The sequence below is a fragment of the Coloeus monedula genome, assembly GCF_965178545.1.
Source record: "Coloeus monedula genome assembly, chromosome: 1".
Lineage (NCBI taxonomy): Eukaryota > Metazoa > Chordata > Aves > Passeriformes > Corvidae > Coloeus > Coloeus monedula.
The window spans coordinates 48,493,767-48,512,621 of NC_138781.1; the positions used below are offsets into that span (position 1 = coordinate 48,493,767).

At 40.5% G+C, this 18,855-nt stretch overlaps 1 protein-coding gene across 2 annotated transcripts in view; it reads right to left on the reverse strand.

The window, feature by feature from the left end:
* The window catches only part of ELMO1 (engulfment and cell motility 1), a 305,477-nt gene that overhangs the window by 221,143 nt on the left and 65,479 nt on the right, over nt 1-18,855 (reverse strand). For both annotated transcript variants that reach the window (XM_082295294.1, XM_082295295.1), the window contains exon 6: nt 6,703-6,753. In XM_082295294.1, coding sequence (XP_082151420.1) covers nt 6,703-6,753 — 51 coding nt within the window. The remainder of the gene's footprint in view (nt 1-6,702; nt 6,754-18,855) is intronic.

Consider the following 18,855-nt stretch of genomic DNA (forward strand, 5'->3'; position numbering starts at 1 on the left):
TTTGTATTCATACATATTGACAACAAATTATTTATGGTCAGGTTCACCTTTCCTCTTGAGGACAGAGTCCCGCCCCCAGCAGAAAACACCTGGGGGTGGTGAACTGCTGCTGTCAGCCAGACTTCCATTACACATGTATCCATACCAAGCATGGAAAGAGCTAACCCTCCCTCTCACCAAACCCGAGAACACCAGGACAGGGACATACATTAGCAGCTCACCTACACTGCACAACAGCAGCATGAGCAGGACCAGCCTATCAACTGAGATATGTTAATCCTCTTTCCTCTGCAGTCAGTGAGAGCTTTGAAAGTCACCAGACTAAAACCAAAATATTATCTTAGATCAGAGACAGTTTGGAACCCTCTACAGAGCACAAAAATCTGTGCTACAAAAGTGGTTCAGCCATGTTTTAAGCACATAAAAGACTGCTTACTAACATCATCGGCTTTACCTGACTATGCCAATGTTCCATCAGTAAAGTTTATACACAGTTGCAGTTTTTTTACATGAAACAAGTTTTGCACTGGATCAAATAAGCCTTGCTCCTTCTACTCTCAGAAGAGGAACAGACAAATGACAGAAGAGATCTTGATTAAAGAGGTAAACATATATTTGTCTCAGCAAGAGTGCTGGCACACGTCTCACTGGAAACATGGACAGAAGTCATATTGTCTGTTGTCATCCCCAAGTGCCTGATGGGTGAAAATATTGCCTTGGTTAACACCATGCAGTTCTCACAAGCCTTCTAATTCTTGTTGCCATAGCACTCATATATGCTTATGCAATGTACAGCTCACTTATGAGCACATTAAAAAATGAAACCCAGATGAAATATGCTCTGAGTACTTACCAGGGAGCTATTTTAATGATTTACAAGCCATCAGTGGATGGACAGAGAGCATAGCTCATTAAAGCAATAGCAGAGTTGGCTGCCATGTCTGCATTCCTACTGAAATATCATTCAGGTAAGAATAAATATAAATATATAAACCTTTGCAACTGAGAGTCATTAGAAGGAATTAACAGAAATATGGCTGCCCAAGTAAATGAAAGGCAGAATTAACTGCTCTCCTCGGAAGGAAGGAAGGAAGGAAGGAAGGAAGGAAGGAAGGAAGGAAGGAAGGAAGGAAGGAAGGAAGATGGGAAGCTTGTAAAACGTGTGCTGTTGAAGTCCCAGCATTTCAAAAGGCTGTCAAGTGGCATAAGCCGCATGTCTAGTCTTAAATGACTTGCTCCAAGGACATCCAGAAAGGTCACCCTTAGGGAGTAGCAGTGCTTAAAAGGAGCAGCTTGATGAGATTGTCAGCTTAAAGAGAAAACTAACAACCTAAATCCAGGATGTGACTTTCTTAGAGACTCAAATAGCCATTTGGAGGTTAAGAATCCCAAGATCGTCCTAACAAGGGATTCTGCTGATCAAATTATCATTTCTTTGCCACTATGTTGTTCAAAATTTGAAAGCAACTTATTAACCAGACATATGCAGGGCTTCTGTACAGAATACAAAATACAGCGAGTAAGGACAAGAGAGAGGGCATAGATACAAATGAAAATATCCACTATCAAACTTGAATGTGCTATGGAAGAAAGTTGGACCATTGATTTAAATTGCTGTATGTAATCAGTTGTCTTCTTTATCCTTTGCAAAGAGCAAATAAAGTAAGAGTATTGGGATCTTCCTTGTAGATTTAGTCACATTAGTCAACATACAACTAGAAAAAGGGCATACAGACCCTCAGTAACTACCAAATACAGATTTGTCCTTACCAAACAGGTGCATTTCTGTGGTTTAATTTCAATCATTCAATGTTGAAACACCATGGTGGCTTAAACTGCTGTCTTTTCCTGGATTTTTATTTCACCTACAACTGCATATATGCCAGAGAGCAATGAGGGAGTGGATACATGACATCATCATAAACATACAGATTCAGCAGACCCACCAAGGCTGACTAGCATCTGATGCCAGATAAGCAATGAGATTCTATTTTAATTAGTACATTAATGGTTAACATTTTTTACATGAACACTGAAGCACAGTTTCTACATCTAAAGCCCTGTACAGATGTGATACATGGAGAAGTCCTACAGAATGAATACAGGCAATTAAGGAGGCAGTAAGAGGGAAATGGTTACCTCTAGAGTCTTTCACTCAACCAATGACAAAAGCATTACAGATGCATAGCCACATGTATTACATAATAAGTAAGTTTAATAATAATATAATAATAAAATAAGTTTATGCAATCAGTAGCCACTTCTCGATGCTTTATATGCCTTTTTTTCTTCTAGCTGCATTTGAAACAATCTCTTCCACTTACTATTCAAAATATGCCTTTCGAAACCTGAACATATCAGATTAAAACTTTATCTAGAAAAAGACAAACCCCAACTGCACTTCTCAAATCTACTATGAGCAGATAAATGTAGAAGTGGCTAATTGACCCCCATGGTCAGTGCTTCTGGTATCAATTAGCAACTAATTCTCCATTACATGATAAACATAATCACAATCACAGGCTAGAACTGCAAAAAGTTATGCATTTACAGAACTTCAAATATATGTTCAAGCAATTGTAGATTAAATATTATAAACTAGATCCTCAAACTTTTGCTTAGAGGATTCAGATGTATAAGCAGAAATAGGTTAAAAAAACTCTTTACACTTCCTTATCTGTTTAGATCACATGTAAATAAAAAAAAAGATGTTCCTCATATCTGTAGAAGCGTTCAGAGAAAATATTATGATGACTCGTATTAAAAACCTTTATTTACATGATCACTCATGCTACAAATCCTAATACATCTGCCTACAAACTTACAGGTTTGAGAACTCAACTGGGGATTAAAAAAATAAACATGTGACAAAAGCAAATGATCAGCCCCCATAAATACCACATCAGAAAAACCCCTTTACCTCAGGGTTTAAGGTGTATAGTTCAGGAGCAAGGCTCTTTTTGTTAGTGCCCAAGAAGCCACTTTTAATAAACAGTAAGTGCTCAAATAATTAGTTATGTTTGAAAACCATTAAATTTAAAAAACAATGCCAGTTCCTTCAATTTAATTTTCCCAGTATTTTAGCACCTTTTTAAAATGATTAATCATTTGAAGGAGGATTTGCAGGATCTGATTGAAGGAATCCTGCAGTTGCACACGCTAAAAGGTTGGACTTTGCTTGCTGCATTGCAGGACACAAAAGTCCTTTCAGATCAGCCTTACACTTGGGAGAAATTACAGCTCATTTATACACCTACCCACCATGCACTGGAATATGGTTATCACAAAAGAGACAATAGCAATACAGCATTTCAACTGTCACATATGTTCAAATACAAAGAAATGTTGCATAAGAAACTTTTCATGAGTCCCTTCAGAAATGCAAATGGACAAAGGGGGAAAACAGGTCACAGAAAACTGCAAAAACACACAATAGCCCAAAGAATTATGGTAAGAAAGATGATAGGAGAGGTTAAAATAAATAAGAAAGATGATATAGGAACAAAGATAATATGAGAGAAATTCAATCTGCACTCAAGTTACCTAGGAAACAGAGTGTCTGTGTGGTGAGTGGTTTATAGACGAAAAAAAATAGCATTGTTTAGAAAAAAACAGTCTTTCAGAGAATCTCACAAACTTAGCAAACAGGCCTACGGAAACAAAGAAGCAGTTCACATTCCCACCAGGCCTAACGACTGGCGTTTGCAAACTTTTAACTCAAAGAAATTTAAAATAGGCACATTGTAAATCTCTCAAGGCAAGCATTTATAATGGATTTAGCAGCACACCATAACTGCAGTTCTGCCCTTGCAGTATTAACAATGGTTTTCAGATAAAGGTCCTGTGTAGGCACACAAAATAATCTAAATTCGAGATTAGAAAACAGAAAGTATTTAGCATTTATGTTCATGGAGCTAGATTTCAAATCCTCATTTAAAAAAAGTCAACCCAAAAATGCTGGTTTACTATTTCTAGATAAAACTACCTTTCTTTTCTCTCTCTTTTTAATCTTTAACAGTACCTACTCTGGGTGCATGAGCAATAAATAATTGGAGGCTAATGACAACAAAACTCAAAAAGATTGCATTTCATCCTTCTCACCTAATTTTCTATGACTCAGGCCATGCAAATGTAAAGGGTGCAGCCAGACTACTGGCTGTCAAGGTAATAAGCTGCATAAAAATTAAGGACTAAAAAAGCATTTTAAGTTCATGCAGCCTTCAGAACTGGTCAACACAACTCCTCTCAATTCTTCAAGGAAAAAGGTTTCCTCAAAAAGCCTGTGAAGTTCAGGACAGGTTTTTTTTTTTTCTCCCACAACAGCCAGGAAGTAGGCAGCTCAGGCCTCTGAAACTACAGGGACACATCCCAGAAACAGCATAATCCATATGTGGCTTCTCTTCATTTCTCTCAATCTTTCTCTCCTTTCCTAATTCCTCCACCTTTTCATAAAGCTTTTTTTTTTTTTTTTTTTTTTTTTTTTTTTTTTTTTGAGTATGATTTTGGTTTTTTGGGGGAAGAAGAAAGATAGTTTCACCTTTATCCTGTTGTAGGATAGAAAAAACAGAGGGGGTGGGGGGGAATTCAGAATCTTAATGTTTTCACATGATGAGAAAAACATTTCTCACCCAGCACTAACAGCTAGGAAAAGCATCCTTCCCATTTTGTAGAAGTGTATCATGCAGCCTGTTCTTCACATTATCTCTTCCAACTACTGTTGCTTTCATACAGAATTTCAGAGGGAATATGGAAACAGATTGCCTGTTAGCTTTTCAGGGTAAACTACAAGCATTGTGTGGGTCAGCAGTTTAAGAACCACAGCTTGGAGGCCTGAAATCTATCTATTTCAGGTACTGCTATGATGACCACTTCAACAATACCTTAAAAAGCAAAGAGACTATTGTAGGGTGGGGACATGCAAAACTTCATTTTATATCTATTTAAAGAATACAAATACTTGCTAATCTGACAAAAAACAATCCATTCCTTCAAAACCTCCTTCCAAGATACCTCTCTGATTCTGGAAAAAGTTAACAAAAAATTTTAAAACATCGCGAAGTGTGAAAATAAGCATACTTATTTTTCAGGCATAAATATCACTGCTGGAGAATAGAGAGGAGACCAGCCTTCTATCTTAAAACAGGACAGCTGAGTCACTCATAACTGCAAGCCAGTGCCAGAGTGGTCCATAATTGGTTAGGTAACAGGTAATATCTCAATTCCTAAGGACTCCTGTCTTGGTTAACTGACCCTAAAGCAAACCCCCAAAGAAACAGGACAAGCAGATGATAGTCCTATGCAAAGCTTCACCTTCCCGACTGTTGGGAGTAGCAGAAAGTGTTACACACCCAAGATTTGTCTTTTGTGTTTGTAGGTCACATTTCCAATTGCACAAGTGATCATGAAGCCAGCCAGCCAGCCATCTCCACAGATCAGTCACAGCACAGCCTCTCTTCAGTGAGGCTGCATGGTGCAACTGGTTGTGGATTTTGAGATGGGAGGATTCTATGGGTTGTCTTATGTGGTTATTCCACGTTGTGGTTGCACGAAAGAATGATGCAGTGCATTTGGACTATGTTGGTTCTTGATGAACCACAGATGTTGTTTTGATTTCAAGAGATCCCAAGTCTGGGCAGTACTGGAGTGGGTATTTGTTCTTAAGAAGTCCCAAAGGTTAGAAGGAGCTGGTGCTGGGGCTGTCTGTTTCTGAGGAATTTCCATCAGATGGGGTTGACTCCACCAGGAAGTAGTTTTCCCATGGACAGGGCTGTTTTGGTGATATATGCCAAGAGACTCTGGAGTGACAAAGACACTGTCAGAGCCATGGTCTTAAACTGCTGCTTTTTTTTTTTTTTTTTTTTTTTTATGTCTATAAAGCTTCATATATAGTGACCACTGAAAAAGATGATGAAGAGTAATGGAAACCACTTGTCTTTGCCCAGCTGGCTGCTGAGAAGTGCTTTCTGTTGAGAAGCTGGGTGGCAGAGTTTGGCCATAAGAATGCTTTGAATCTGCAGAAGCTAGAACACCACCACGAAGAGGTAAACCATTTTAATGGCACACTAACTACATTTGTCAGAGAGGAAATGGGATTGCTGCTGCCTTAGACATATATCTCCCAGGACTAATAGTGGCTTTCAGCATGTGGCAGCAGTACTGCTCAACTCAGCAGGAAAACAGGCCATTACAGGGCAACCAGCAACTCTGCCGTGCTTTTCAGGAGCTGGCAATGAGATGGTGTGGGAGGAAAAAACCCCAACAACAAAGAAACCCCAGAAAAATCTCAACATTACAGTTGCTACTCAATCAACACAAACCCAGAGATCAGGAAAGCTCTGACCTGAGCCACCCAGCAGAGCTCTCCATGATTCAAATCCCTGACTTTCCACCTGGCTTTGAGCTCTGAGGCAGAAAAAGAGCAACTTGAGTGAGGCTGCAATATCAGCAGGGAAGCAGGGGTGGTTTGGATGCGAAAGGTGTTCCTGGTGGAAGTGAGACACAAAAAACCCACCCAGTTGTGCCAACAGTATCACCAAATGTCACTTAGAGTTATTACCCCTGCCTCCATAACTCATAACCTTTGCTCCTGGAGGATTGTGGGATACATTGTGGATAAAGCTTGAAAGTACACATATTAGTTCACAGCAATTTACTAATTGAATCTTCACTTTGAAGGAAGAGAAGAACAGAACAGTGACTCACTGGAGATGTTGTTAATCGAAGGATGGTTCCATTTTTTATTTCATTACGATTCTGAAAGAGAAAAATCCAAAGGTTTTACTTAAGACTTGCTCACATAAGAAGATGAAGCATGCATTGAGCAGAATGTCATGCTAAACCTGCAACAGTGCTTTCCCCGTCTGCATGCAAAACTTCCCTCTTTCAGATGTAAGCTAGCATCTATTTTCCTCACTGAGGCATGTAACATTAGCTTCAACAAATCGGTTGAATTCACAAGACATTTAACCAACCTGAACTCTTTCAAGAATGACTTAATGTTTTTCAAAATTTAGCTTCCACTGGCAACTTCTAAATATTTTTTTGAAATATGCTGTCCATGGCGTCTGGCTCTGGCATTGTACATACTTGAGGAGTTCGTAAGTTTGCTGAAACCTGTCATTAAGCATCTGCAGGATTTAGAATTCATCCCACTGGCTCTTTATTTTCTATAACAAGAACATGCTGACTTAAACCACTGGAACCTACCCACTGAGCTCTGCCACCACGACTTTGCATTCTCCCTCCAAGTAAAAAAAAGCATTGCTGTTAGCAGTGTAAAGTTCAAACATGGCATAAGTCCTTCTCTTTGCCTGGCTGTCAGAAAGAGAGGGCATTAAACATTTTCTTTTGGTTAAGCTCACATTGCCACGGCGTAAGCTGTGGTGTACACTTACAGCATCCTTACGACTTTGTGGTCAAAGCCCACGTGCACGGCCTCCCCCTGTGGTGTGTGTAGGGGAGCCTCCCCTTTTTCAACAACTACCTCCTGTTCACCACAGGGTAGGAGAATAGGTACCTACAGCAGTGAACATACTGACAGGTACTGACAGTGTGGAGCACAATGCCAGTCATGGTTCAGTAGCTTGCTCATGGGCTGACACCCTAATCTGTCAAAGGAATTGGAGGAATCCCTAACAGTTTGAGAGAGAAGAGCTAATTTTGTACTGAAGACCACGTTGCAGGCTTTCTGCAGACTGGTGTTTAGCCAAGAAAAAATATGAAGGTGTATTTCTCCTCAGACAGTTTTTCCCAAATTTATTTCATCCTTCTTGTTCCCATTATGATACATCTCAAATCCAAAATGCTAAAAAACAGATAAATCTTGCCTGAAACCAGGTCAAGTAGCCCCAAAATAAAACTCCAGTACATTGTCTCATTCTTGATATCCAAGTCATCTGTGGGATTGGTTCTAGCTACCTCCAAGATCCTTAAAGATCACTTTCCACCCACAAAGACTTCTTCACTCTAACTGAAATAATTGAAGTGCCAGACAACACAGGGGGTACAAGAGAGAAGCTTTCTCACAGCATCTTTGCCTACATATGTAGCAACTCTCCTCAGCCCTCAGCTGTCTCCTCCTGCCAGAACAGTCTCAGGGAGGCCAGCCAGGCTATACTCAAAAGAGGGGCAAAGAAGGGTGAGCAGCTAAGTAGTGGGTGACTTCCCACAGCACTGTCAAAGTGCCAGATTTTCTCCACTTGCAGTGAAACAGCACCAGACCCAGCTACATTTCATCATGTCTAAGGAATCTGTGTGAAGTGGCCATAGTGCATTTGTGTGGTTGAATCTCAATCAGTGCTGAAACAAACTCACTTCACAAACAGTTGTGGTCGCTTAAACTCTTACCACCTCCTGGATTTGTGGAGCTGAATAAAAGTAATTGCTTTGGGACAGACAATTAGCATAGGCTAAATCTACCTCCATCAGCAGCTTAGACTAAGCTACTGCACCTCAGCTGCATTAGGCCAGAGCGGGTACATGTACACATGCACAAGGTTCCATCAGCTTTGGTTGGCAGGCAGCAAATTCCAGCATGCAACAATATGAAAACCAGGGAATCAACAAGATTTAAACAACTTGAACTATATTAATCACATTCAGAATTTAAAGTTCACTGACATCTTTATAAAAACATTGGAGTTTAGAAGAAGACTGTTCCTAAACATAAATAAGGGCACACATAGAGGCTTATTTTTTTAAGCAGCAAAACTTTAGGCCTAAAGTTTCTCATGTTTCCTGCTGCAATTAACATGAACAAATGAGTACAAACAAGTTTGTGGTTTGTTTGTGACAAGTTACTTCATCTAGGCCACAATAAGTATCTCTGCAAACACTCCTAGTCCACTGCAAACAAGAGGTACTGAGCATAGCATGAGAAGGTTATATGGTGATCTCCAGAGGCTTGAGGAGGAACAGAGGAAACACAGAGGAACACGAAGAGTACATAAAAGCATCACTGAACTCCATTTTCTTTGGAGTCTTTCTGTTTAATCATCAAGATGAATCTAAAACACCAAAGCTTTCAGACTCAAAAGTGTAATGCTTGTCAGAACCCACAACACACAAGCCCATGGACCTTTCATCATGTCCAGCTCAGCACAAGGTGTGTATGTCTGTCCTATACTTTAAATTCAATCATTGTATCACAACAGAGAGAGAGAGAGAGCTCATCTTCAACTCCTGGTTTAGAATAAGGCTTAAGGAAAACTGCTCACACCTTATCTCTGAAAGTATTCAAAGCATAAAGTCTCTAGCACAGCAAGCTAGCCAAAATTTGAAAAACGTTAGCAGTTACACAATAAAAAAAATCACTTTTGCTTATCCATTCTAAATATTGGCTTAATCACATACCAGGAAACAGCATGTAAGAGTCCAATTAAGCCAAGAGGCTTTCCTACATTAACTGTGTGATGCAGTAGTCAGCATGCCAGTTAATTTTAATTGTAACATTTACACACAGTTAATCCGCTTAGTATTAGGGATAGCATCCTGTGGATTTCTTTTCCAGGATAACAGAACATCATTACAGCAGCCCAGCTTTGGCAGACATAAGCATCACTCCTACTCAAGACAGAACTCATTCCCACCTATGGTAGAAAAATAATTAAAAAAAAAAAAAGACAAGAACAGGACAAAAAAAAAAAAATTAAAATCCCTCTTCCAAGATATTCCCAACCCGTTTGTCAAGTGTACATGAGGTTGGTAGGTTCGTGGTGTTGATCTGTGTTAGAAAAGCTTAATCTTGAGCAGGGAAGGAACCAGTGAAATGGTACCATCCAAAATGTCCCTAAAATCTCTATAACAGGAAAATAGATCTGTTATAAATGTTATCTAGGACAAAGACAGCAGTTATATCAAGGATACAAATGAGCCCCATCTGAAATATTTTATCTAGCAAGATATGATATATCACAAGATGATTTCTGTCTAATTGAGTAGGTAATATTTCCAAGATGTGTTTTCAATCAGACTAAATACTTTCATGAAGACACACAAAGAGCAGAACACAGCAGGAAGTAGAGGATACCTGGAAAGTTCATCTTGCATTCAGATTTTAGGACCCTCTGCCTTCTAACTTCACCAGCTGGAGCAATGTGAACCTACATGACTATAAATGCTTCAGAAGGCAGGAGAAGCAAGGAAGGAGAGGCAGTGGGGTAGCCCTGTATGTCAGAGAGTTTTCCTTTCTCATAGAAGTAAGGAAGAACTGCTAGCCTGGAATTCTGGAGGGGAGATTTGTGCCTGTTTAGGAGCCGGGTTGACAGAACCCATTGGGAGGCAGTCCTGAGCGGCAAAGGAGTCCAGGAAGGCTGCATATCCTGCATGAAGGAAATCTTGAAAGCTCAGCAGCAGGCCAATGCTAGACAAGCAGTGGGAAAGACCAGCCTGGCTGAGCACAAACCTTTGGTTGGAACTCAGGAAAAAGAGGAGATATTATGACCTTTGGAAAAAGGGGCAGCACACTCAGGAGGGCCACAGGAGTGTTGTGAGGTTATGCAGGGAGAAAATTAGAAGGGCCAAAGCTCAGCCAGAAGTTAATCTGGCTACTGCTGGAAAACGTAATAAAACATCTTTCTATAAACATATTAGGAACAAAAGGAAGGCTAGGGAGAATATCCATCAGATGAGATTAGCTTGGTAAGAAAGCGCAAGGAGCTAAGAACAGCAACACTGGGAGTTCAATGCCCATATGGGCCATTCATGTAAGAGTTGGACTTGATGATACTTGTGGATCCCTTCCAACAGAGAATATCCTGTGATCTGTGATCTGGATGTGAGGGAACACGTAAGTCACAAAGGATGAGGAAGAGGCTGAGGTACTTAATTCCCTTCTTTCCTCAGTCTTTAATGGCAACACCAGTTGTTCTCGGGGTACCCAGTCCCCTGCACTGGAAGACAGAGACGAGGAGAGGATTGCAATCCCCATTATCCAAGGGGAAATGCTACACCATTTAGACACACTGTCTATGGGGCTGGATGGAAATTACCCAAGGACACTGAGGAAGCTGGTGGCAGTACTCACCAAGCCACTTTCAAGCACTGATCAACAGTCCTGGCTAACTGGGGAAGTCCCAGCTGACTGGAGATTAGCAGATGTGATGCCCATCTACAAGAGGGGCTAGAAGGAGGATGTGGGCACCTCCAGGCCTGTCAGTCTGACCTCAGTGCCAGGGAAAGTCATAGAACAGATCACCTTGAGTGACATCATGAGGCACATACAGGACTACCAGATGATTAGGCCCAGCCAGAAGGGGTTTATGAAAGGCACGTCCTGCTTGACTAACCTGGTCTCCTATGACAAAGTGGCCTGATCAGTGGATGAGGGAAAGGCTGCGGATGTTGTTCACCTGGACTTTAGTAAAGCCTTTGACACTGTCTCCCACAGCATTCTCCTGGAGAAACTGGCTGCTCATGGCTTGGACAGGTGCATTGCTTGCTGGGTAAAAAACTGGCTTGATTGCCAATCCCAAAAGGTGATGATGAGTGGAGGTACATTCAGCTGGTTACATCTAGCAGCTGGTCATCACTGGTGTTCCCCAGGGCTCAGAAAGGTGGAGGTCAGTCTCTTTTAAGTAACAATCAATAGGATAAGAGGAAATGGCATCAGGTTGCACCAGGGGTGTTTTAGATTGGATAGTAGGAAAAAATTCTTGACAGAAAGTTTTGCCAAGCACTGGAACAGGCTGCCCAGGGAAGTGGTTGAGTCACTATCCTTGGAAGCATTTAAAAGATGTGGCACTTGGGAGCACAATTTATTGGTGGACTTGGCAGTGCTGGGTTAGTGGTTGGACTTGATTATCTTAGAAGGTCTTTTCCAACATAAACAAGTCTATGCTTCTATGACTATCTGCCACCAGATTCTGTTTAGTCTCAAAGCACTGCTTTTCTGTGCCATAGACTACTTTGCCCAAAACACATGCAGGGGACTTGCAGAGATTCACGTCTAGAAAGCAGGCCTCAAGCATTAGCAGAGTCCACCAAACCATGCAGAGGGATGAAGGTAAACAAATTCACTTTAAAAAAACCCTATAAAATAGTGAAGCTATTTATTCAGAGATTTGCTGCAGTGACATTGGAAAATTTATCAGGTAAAATAGTTTATTTTGCCACACATTTGCCTTATTATTTTAATGATCTCTTATACTCAACATTCAGCTCACTTTAACTGCTTGGAATGGAATGTTTTCTTAACATATTTGAGGAAGACCTAGAAGCATTGGTTCCCATGGTTATAGCTCACTCAGCCTATTCTTTAACCTTGACCAAACAGCTTTCTTCATACTTCTCTAACCACCCTAGAGAATAACAGCCTAGAAATCTAAAATTCTTCTTGTGTTTATTACCTTTAGTAATTGATTCATTCCTATTTCCATACTGCTGTTATTTTGTTACACATTCCCCCAAATGGACACAACAACAGAAAATTAGAGCTGTGAAATACACTTTAAGTTAACGACTCCATTACATTTCCACAAGGATGAGTTGGTGCAAGTTGTAAATAAGGAAAAAATGACTCAAAATATTTGAGTTATAGAGTTCATGACTAAGTTATCCACTCAGGAAAGAGAAGCAAAGTCCTTGCTGGCAGATCTCCCTTAAAGCACTGATTCAATATGCTACAGGATCCCGTAAACACTGGGTGTCATCAGAGGTGGCACTGGGAATAAGACAGAGGGTGTCACTTTGCCACAGAACAGTAACTTCACGTACCCACATACAGGGCACTGAGGGCAGCTTTGATCTTCACATCTTAGGAAGGACACAGTAGTTTCTGAGAAAATGCAGAGAAAGGCAAGTGTCCAATGGGCTTCAGCAGTTGCCTCAAAGGCAGGGTCTCCTCAGTTTGGAGGGACAAAGGACACAAGAAAGAATGTAGTGGACAACCAGAATGCAGAACTGTTTTTATGAAACCCTGCAGTATAAGAACTTTGGGGTACTTGAAATCAGTAAGGGATCAATTTAAAGCAGATAAAGAATAGCCTTTTCATTCAGAAGGCAGTAAACTCTTCAAACTTGCTGTCAGGAGTTATATAAGCAGGCCATATCAGCAGGTTCAACAAGAGATGAAAGAGTGGCATGGCCTTTATGCAGGATATTAAAAAGACTAAGTGTAGAGGTAGCCTCCAACACCTGTAGTACAACAAATGGGAACACTGAGGAAGCATAAAGACTGAAAGCCATCATCAGATCAGTGCCCTGAACAGCATTTGCTACTGCTAGAGACTCTGAGAGACAGATTATGAGATGAGATTTCATTTGGCTGACTTGGTAGGGAATTTCTTAAATTTATTTTTAGTCACCAAAATACTTAATAAGATGTAAGCTAAGTTATACAGGTAATTACCAATATTGTACTCTTTGGCATGACAGAATTGTAATGTTTTAGAAGAAATACTGATGCAATTAATCTTGTGATAAAATTTCTTTTCTGGGAAGCTGTTGAAAAGAAGGGAAAATGTCTTCTGGTTTTTCATGTTATAATTTGATGATAACATTTTCCTGAAAAAATGAAGTAGTTTGTCTGAACTTTCTAAAAAGAGGACATTTTCTGCATGCTATTTGTCTGTCTCTATTCAAGGATTACAGTAGTAAATAAACCAAGTTAGACCAGTGGTGCAGTTTCAGGCTGTACCTTAGCCAGTGCAATTCTACAGCCCACAAGATGCACAGTTCTGCACATATCCCTCCAGTGTGTGGCTTCCCAACACTTCCCTTACATCAGATCTTCCAACAGGCAGCAGCACAGTCAACCACCTGACCTTACGAAAGATAACACTTCCTCTCCCCTTCATTCACAAAAAGGAGAATAAAAACTATTCCAGAGTCCAGAGTTTTCTTTTGGCAGATCTGTGACTTGAACAAGCTCACTGTCCAGCAGCAGTCACTAGGATGTTAGTGAAGCAAAAACAAGGAAGGAAGAAACAGAGTAGAAAAAGAAACTCAACTACCTTTTCCTCCAGCAACCCAAAGTAATACCAGCTTGACCGCCACTTAAACCACATCCTAAGAAAAAGACCAAACTTTGCATCATCTACCCATCTGCAAGTGAACTGATCTACAAGGATAACATTACCAGGCACTACTTGTTCTGCAGAGCAGCAGTAGTATTACACTTCAAGCAGATATCCTTCTGACACCTTAGAAGAAGTTACACACAAGTTATTTTTAACCTGGATCAGTTCCCCAATTCAAGCAACCACACAGACACACAGCACAGTTGTACCAGTAACACGGAAGAAGTGGGCCCATGACAAGCAGCCCTATCATCCTCTGATAAGTGAACGTAAGAGCTGCACCCTGAAAAATAAACATCAGGAAATGACTGACCCAGCTGTGCTCATACTATTATTAGTAAGATATCCCAAGTAAAATAATCCCAAGTAAGGATTATCAAATTGAAGTCAGCTCTTCAGCACAGGTCACCCACCACATTCGCTCATAGCACCCCTGAGGGGTCAGCACAGGAGCAGTGGCTGCTTAAGCAGATGCTTAAAGAACAGCTTAATACTGAAGCCAAGACTGTGGCTCACAGTCACTTTTGCCAAATCAAAGCATGGTTTGCTACCATAGAGTCTTGCTTTTCAACATCTTGCTCATTCCTACTATTGTTATATGTGGCATAAACAGTTGTATCAGTCAACAAGGGATCTAAACCAGATGAAACCATTTTGGGGTTTGGCTGGTTTGCACAGTAGAAGACAGGAATAAGCAGTATAGTATAGGCAGGAAAGCAGGCCAGCTCATTTTGCAAGCGCCACATTTGGAACCACAACACCGAGACTTGTTTAAGGGGAAGCCTGCAGGTGTTTGGGCTTCTCTAGGACATACATCCCACTCCTACACCCTTCCTGTGCCCCTCCTCTCACCCACAGAAGGACTATGGGTAAAACATCCCTTTTCCATTTTTCACTACATTTGGAGTCTGACAAATTTTGTTCTACGCCAGCTTAACCTAGTTCCAGAAACAACTGAGGGACAGCTCACAGCTCTTAAAAAAAGTTCCGTTCTTCTTCCTACCCTTCCTTTACTTCTTTCTTGTCTATAGGCTATTCCTGGACACGACTGAAGAGTCCTGCCTCATCCCTGCATCAGATCAAGCAGCCTTTTTCTTAAGCAAATTTAATGAGTTAAAGTGGAACAAAACGGCACAAAACAATTCCCCCCTTGCCACCACCTTCAAAAATTGTCAACAACAACAACAACAACAACAACAAACCAAAAACAAACAAACAAACAAACAAAAAAGTAGCAAGATCTCCTGGGGAAGAGGAGAAGAAATCAAAATGACCCTCTTTCAGCACTGACCTGTTATGTCTGTTCACTGCACTTTGGAAAACTACCCATTCAAACAGGTTGTTCCTTAAGTATAAAGATGAATTAAAGAGTATTTTTCTGTTGGCCAAACCTTACACAGAACTGTTTGCTATCAGCGAAATCCAAACAGTTGTACTGTACCCCTGGTATGCCACCTATCTTCAGGTGCTGTAACAGAAAGCCAAATCTTTTCAGAGACACTCCTCTCTAATGATTGCTTGTGCAGCAAAATTATAAACTTAATTCAAGAAAATATCTATACAGTCTTTTAAAAAAAAAAGAACACTTGATCCATCTCCTCAGCCTTGATGTGGAACTAAGGAACTGAACAGAAGATTATCATAACAAATATATTAAAAGGAAACAAGCAGAAGAATTAAGCTGTTTGTGCTGGGGACATGAATTATAACAGGTCAACAGCACATATTTATTTTCTTTGGAAAATTTAGTATAGACCAAAAGTTCTACAAAAAGAGTCCTAAGAGAACTAAAAGAAGGATAACCATTACCACTGTTCTTGAAATCAGCAGGAATGAAGGAGGACTGAAAGTGATTTAATATATGGATACACAAGTTTTACCTGTGTTCATTTGAAAAATATACTGGTGTCCACTCGATTTTACTGGAGTCTACAGGGCAGTGTTACCAGCATCCATCAAGCAGGCAGGATCACGGCCACTCAGATGCCATGTGCTGCCCTTACTGTAGGGAATTTCTGCAGGGCTCTGCAGATTTCCCCAAATGGTAAGAAATTTGTGAATATGAGGGGAATACCACATCTCAGAGGTGGCAAAGGGAAAGTTGGGCATGGTTTGATCCAGGTCAAACCTGCAATCTGCCATTTATGTAGCACTATTAACAAATGTATTATCAGGAGTAGTGTAAAATGGAAAATGAAACAGCACACTTAATACATTTCTCCAATTTCCAGCCTTCATGCTACTTCTCATTCTCAGCTGCTTAAGAAGCACCAGGTCCTTCAATGAATCAGAAACCTTCACTATTAAGAACGTTTACTTTCAACGCACTGAAATTCAATTAATCAGTGAAAACAGACAAATATGAAAAACGTAAAAACTCAGAAAGTCCCAACCGTACAAATGGCTCATTTCTTGTCCTGTTATTTGCATACACTCCCACTCAGGGAACCTGTAAGGGCACGGTGGAATTTCAGGTTGTGTTCAGCAAAAAATAGGTCGTGAGCAAAATCACCTTCGAAAAAGAACAAGCAGCAGGGACTTCACCCAGGTTGCCAGCATTGGGAAGACGGGGGATAGAAAGATGTCCCATCTTCAAACACAGCACAGAGCCAAATAATTACAACAAAAGGAAGGTGGGACAGCTCTTCTTGCAAAACAGAATTAAAAATCTCCCAAAACTAATGGAGTAAACTCAGTGTCTGCTCCCCTCTGCTTCAAGCAATAAGAATAAAAGGGAAATGTGGGAGATAGGAAAGAAGGGAGTAAAACCCACAGGGAGTCTTCTGAGGCATCAGATGTAAAAAAACAAACACAACAAAATTGGGACAATAAAAATGGGTTGCATTCAATATACAGGTAAATGAAATGTCCTTGTATGTAAAAGATAACAAAAAAAGTCACTGTTGTCACCACTGTGTGCTGAGTGCTGGCTCACAAACCCCTCAGCACCAGCAGCCAACCCTTCGTTTCCGATAGTTGCTCAGGTGGAGGGTTACCACATTCTGCCTCCAGCAGTGAAACCAATCAAACCCAATCCTTCCCCAGCCAAACACCAGATAGAGGTGGCCAAGGTCTGCAATGCCAAGGGTGAGCAGTGATAAGGGACCAGCCATACCCCTCAATGTACAGCATCAGCCACCGGAATGTCTGTCCCTGCACTGCTTGTACTGTCAGCAGAGGAACACAGCTGTGGTTTTCAGCCAGAGAACACAGAGAGCACACAAAACTGTACAGCCATTTTATACACTCCATATAGCATTTTCTTTTCTAAACCTGAGCTCCCCCAGGCTATAGTGTTCCTGAGCCATTGCACCTGATGTACACAAGCATCTAATTCAGGTATAGCCTGGATAGACTGAAGAAAAGGTGACTTATTTATTCTTGTAGTATCTAGCATGATAAGATCCTGACTCAGAAGTCAGGCTTTTAAATATTTGACCTAACAGAGAAATGCTCCTTCATGATAAGCAAGGCCTTTAAAAACAAACACGCACCTATTAATGTAATTAAAAATCAAACACTTCATGATCAGAACACCAGACAGATTTTAGCACAGGCACTGTGCCTGCTTGGTTTTCTTGTTTACATAGCCTCTACTTTTATTTCTCTCATTTTTGGAATAAAAGGCTTGAAGACATAATTAATAATTCCCACTGCGCTTTCAGGGGCACAGATATAGCCATACCATAACCCCAGAGGCAGCAGCCAAAATTGGGTCTGCTGTGATAAGCCCTATCTCTACTAGGAACCCTGGCTGAATCAAAATTTTTTCAAAGACCTCACTTGTACTGCCTGAAGGAGTTATTGCTACTTCTGTAGAGGCATTTTTCCAAATAATACAGCCAAAACATAAATAAAGAGACAGAACTGCTTGGGTGTTGTTTTCATTTATGTATGGTGTAATTAGGAAATACAGGTCCAGCTACAAAAGACAGTTCAGCATATGACAGCCAAAACACAGGTGGGCTGTTTGCCACCAAAAACAAAACTACAGTGTTAAGCCATGTAACATTTGGGACATTTTCACTTCAAAGCTTCTTGTTACTTTATATAAGAATTGATTAATTGCTTTTCTTTCTGGTAACTTTAAAGATGGGGATGTTTTACAGAGGCATCTCTACCTGGAAGGCAGTCACTCAGTGTCTGCAGAAACATGACCTATATATAACGTTATCTGCATACATACAGACATACAATTCACCTTTAAGAGCTGCAAAAAATATTTACTTATGAGAAGCTGTCACTGTCACAAAAAAAGCTCTGCACATGTCCATTAGTAACAGTCAGATTAAAGCAATGTGGGCTTTAACAATTAAGTGTTGTAGCTTCCTTGAAGTGCATGTGTTTGCCCTCCTGCCTGGTGATTTTCATGTTTTAATTCAGAGAGCAACAACATCCTACTGAACACAAATGAGGGAAAGTATGTAAAAGAGGTGATGGCCTATATAAGCCTTTCTTCACAGCCACTGTCCAACAACCAGCTATAAACAGTGAACAATATCTAATGAAAGTCACAGACATCTGAGTAATTCTAGTGGCATTTAGAGCTCTTCTCTCTTATTTATGTGACTCAGAGTCAGACACTCTTCATATTTCCAGCAGGGAATAAACAAACTCAAAGTCCTCCCTGCAGTACAATCCAAAATGTCCTAGAAGACCATAATTTTCCATCAAGTTTGCAAGTTAAAGGCAGCCAAAAACCACCAGACTCTTTTTTATGTGGAACAGAAAACATTTCTCCAAAGCTGCAGAATCCTATCCACCAAAGGTGGAGATAAAGCCTGAAATATCCCTCCAATTGCATCAGGAGAAAGACCTTCAAAAAGCTGCAGTATTCACT